The 2,334-nt window shown below is 41.4% G+C and overlaps 1 protein-coding gene across 4 annotated transcripts in view; it reads left to right on the forward strand.

The window, feature by feature from the left end:
* NEBL (nebulette) overlaps positions 1–2,334 on the forward strand; it is a 647,345-nt gene that overhangs the window by 470,020 nt on the left and 174,991 nt on the right. For 3 of the 4 annotated variants that reach the window (XM_019508316.1, XM_019508317.1, XM_019508318.1), the window contains exon 9: positions 742–846. The exons of the other annotated variant lie outside the window; for it this stretch is intronic. In XM_019508316.1, coding sequence (XP_019363861.1) covers positions 742–846 — 105 coding nt within the window. The remainder of the gene's footprint in view (positions 1–741; positions 847–2,334) is intronic. 4 annotated transcript variants of the gene reach the window in all.

Below are 2,334 nucleotides of genomic sequence, written 5' to 3' on the forward strand. Positions count from 1 at the left end.
GCCCCCCCACCTCAGCATTGGATTAGAGGCCCTTCCACCCCCATTTTGAAGTCACCACTGGAGCTGAGGTGGGGGGCAGGGTTAGGGATAGCATATATGTAGCTGCTTCAAACTGGAGCAAACTTAGCTGCTCCCAAACCTCTGGACCCAACAATGAATGTCTGTTGGGTTGAGGGTAACACTGTAACTCTCAGTGCTTCCTGTGAAGCACCATAAGTTACATTCGGGAGCTGCATGTCTGTCAGCACCCTTAGCTTCTCATGCAGGGGGAGGGAAGAACAATAAGCACTTTGCTTCTCACAGAGGCCTGCAAGGACAAGCATGAACTTTCCTTCTCGCACTGGAGCCAGGCAGAGATGAGCCTGTAATAACCTCTTTGCAAAGAAGCCTCCTGGGGAAGAGAGAGTGCTTATTTCCTCACAGCCTAAAAAGGATCTTGTAGCACCCGTACTGAGAATAACTGCCTTAGAGATTAATTTGTTCAAATGGACATAAGTTTTCTTAAGTGACAGCTAAAGCATCTGATGAAGCAGGCTGTTGCCTACAAAAGCTTATGCCTCCCTGAACAAATTAGTTCCCAAGATGCCACCCTGCCCTGCATTTTGCCTGACTTCAGTCTAACATGGATAACTATCTCAAAGCTCTGTAATAGGTAGACATTCTTGGTTGTAAGCAATGCAAATAATTTTGAAGAAAAGCAAAGGTTAGTAAAATATTCTGTCTTCTGATTTCTATTTGCAGGTGAAATACAAAAAAGATATGGAAAGCTTGCATGATCCAGTTTCAGACTTACCAAACTTGCTGTATTTAGAGCATGCTTTGAATATCAGCAAAACACACAGTAATGTAAGTTGGCTTTTTTAACTAATGACATTTGACATTTTAGTTAAAAATGAAATTATAGCTATTTATTTAATTAATTGAAATATGCATCGTTTCTGTGGTATTATTTTCCTGTTCATCAGTGCATTTTGATGATAATTATATTGATGATATCTCAATCATGCACAATAATACCAAGGCAGATAAGGTTCTTTTGATAAATCTGATATATTTTATTAGACCAACTCAAATAGTTGGAAAAATTGTTCTTTGCAGTCATTCAGGTATAAATACCTTTCATCTGTCTGATGGAAGAGCACACAGCAACTGCAGATGCTTCCTAAGCCTAAGAAGAATTTTTCCAATTATTTGAGTTAGTCTAATAAAAGATATCAGATTTATCCAAAGAACCTTGTCTGCCTATGTCCTTAGACCAACATGGCTACAACCTATATCCCTGTAACAATAATACCAAGGTAGCTTAATAGTAAGTGTGTCTTTATGAAACTATGGATCTGAATGATCTGTTTGGGCCACAACGATTTTCCATATTTCTCAAAACTTTAAATGGTATCTTAAAGCACTTTATGAAGTATGTCAGTACCATTAGCCTAACTTTACAGATTGTGAGGGTTTAGCTGGGATGTAGGTTGCCACGCCTGCAGTAAACCACTAGGAGCGACTACGAGGTCAGCAAGGTGGAAGTACAGATTACCCAAGTGTCGGGTCAGGGTCTGAGCCCAAGGCACAGAGAATGTGGAGACTAAGTTCCAGGAGCACTGAGAGCACAAAATACATAGTTTGAGAAGCAAGCCAGGATCAGAAACCAAGAGTCAGAAAGCTGGTGCTGAATTCCAGGGAAGATCTGAGGTCAGGGTCAGAAAAATCCAAAGCCAAGTCAGGAGAACCAGAGAAAGCAGTGAACACAAGTCTTGCCAGAACAGCTAGAGGCTGTGTGAAGGCATGCCTACAGCCTGAGACTGCAGATATGCTTAAAAGTGTTGAGTGGTGCTTTCAGTAGCCAATCCAATTTCAGAGAACTGGGGCAGTCACATTATCCAAGGATTGGGGCAGGTGTGATAACTCAAGTTGTTGGCCCAGCCAGGCATCCTTGATCCCCTGACGTGGAGGTCCTGCATGGATAGCCTTCTAATTCTTGGTTTCTAGAAAAGGGGCAATGTGTTTTTGTGGGGGGGTGGGGTTCTCTCTCTCATTTCCTCTTAGTCATCTCCTTTTCTGGTGGTGATATCTAAGGGTGTGTACAAAAGTTGCTTTTTTTACCATTTCAAGTGCTCTATTGCCATGACTTAACAGAAGTGTACGGCTTTACAGGACTTTAAACATGAGTACAGCACTTTAAATTAATCCTTGTTAAATAAGGTATTACATTTGAAGTGTTGTATTTTATAGTGTTTTAGGAACCTACAGCACTTTAAATAACTTATGTACATTGGTCAAATTTCTGACCAGTGGAGAAGTCCCAGGAGGCTGTGGAGCACCCCTTGCCTCCTA

This window comes from Gavialis gangeticus, unplaced genomic scaffold (genome assembly GCF_001723915.1).
Source record: "Gavialis gangeticus isolate Ggan-Ray unplaced genomic scaffold, GavGan_comp1, whole genome shotgun sequence".
NCBI classification, from domain to species: Eukaryota; Metazoa; Chordata; order Crocodylia; family Gavialidae; genus Gavialis; species Gavialis gangeticus.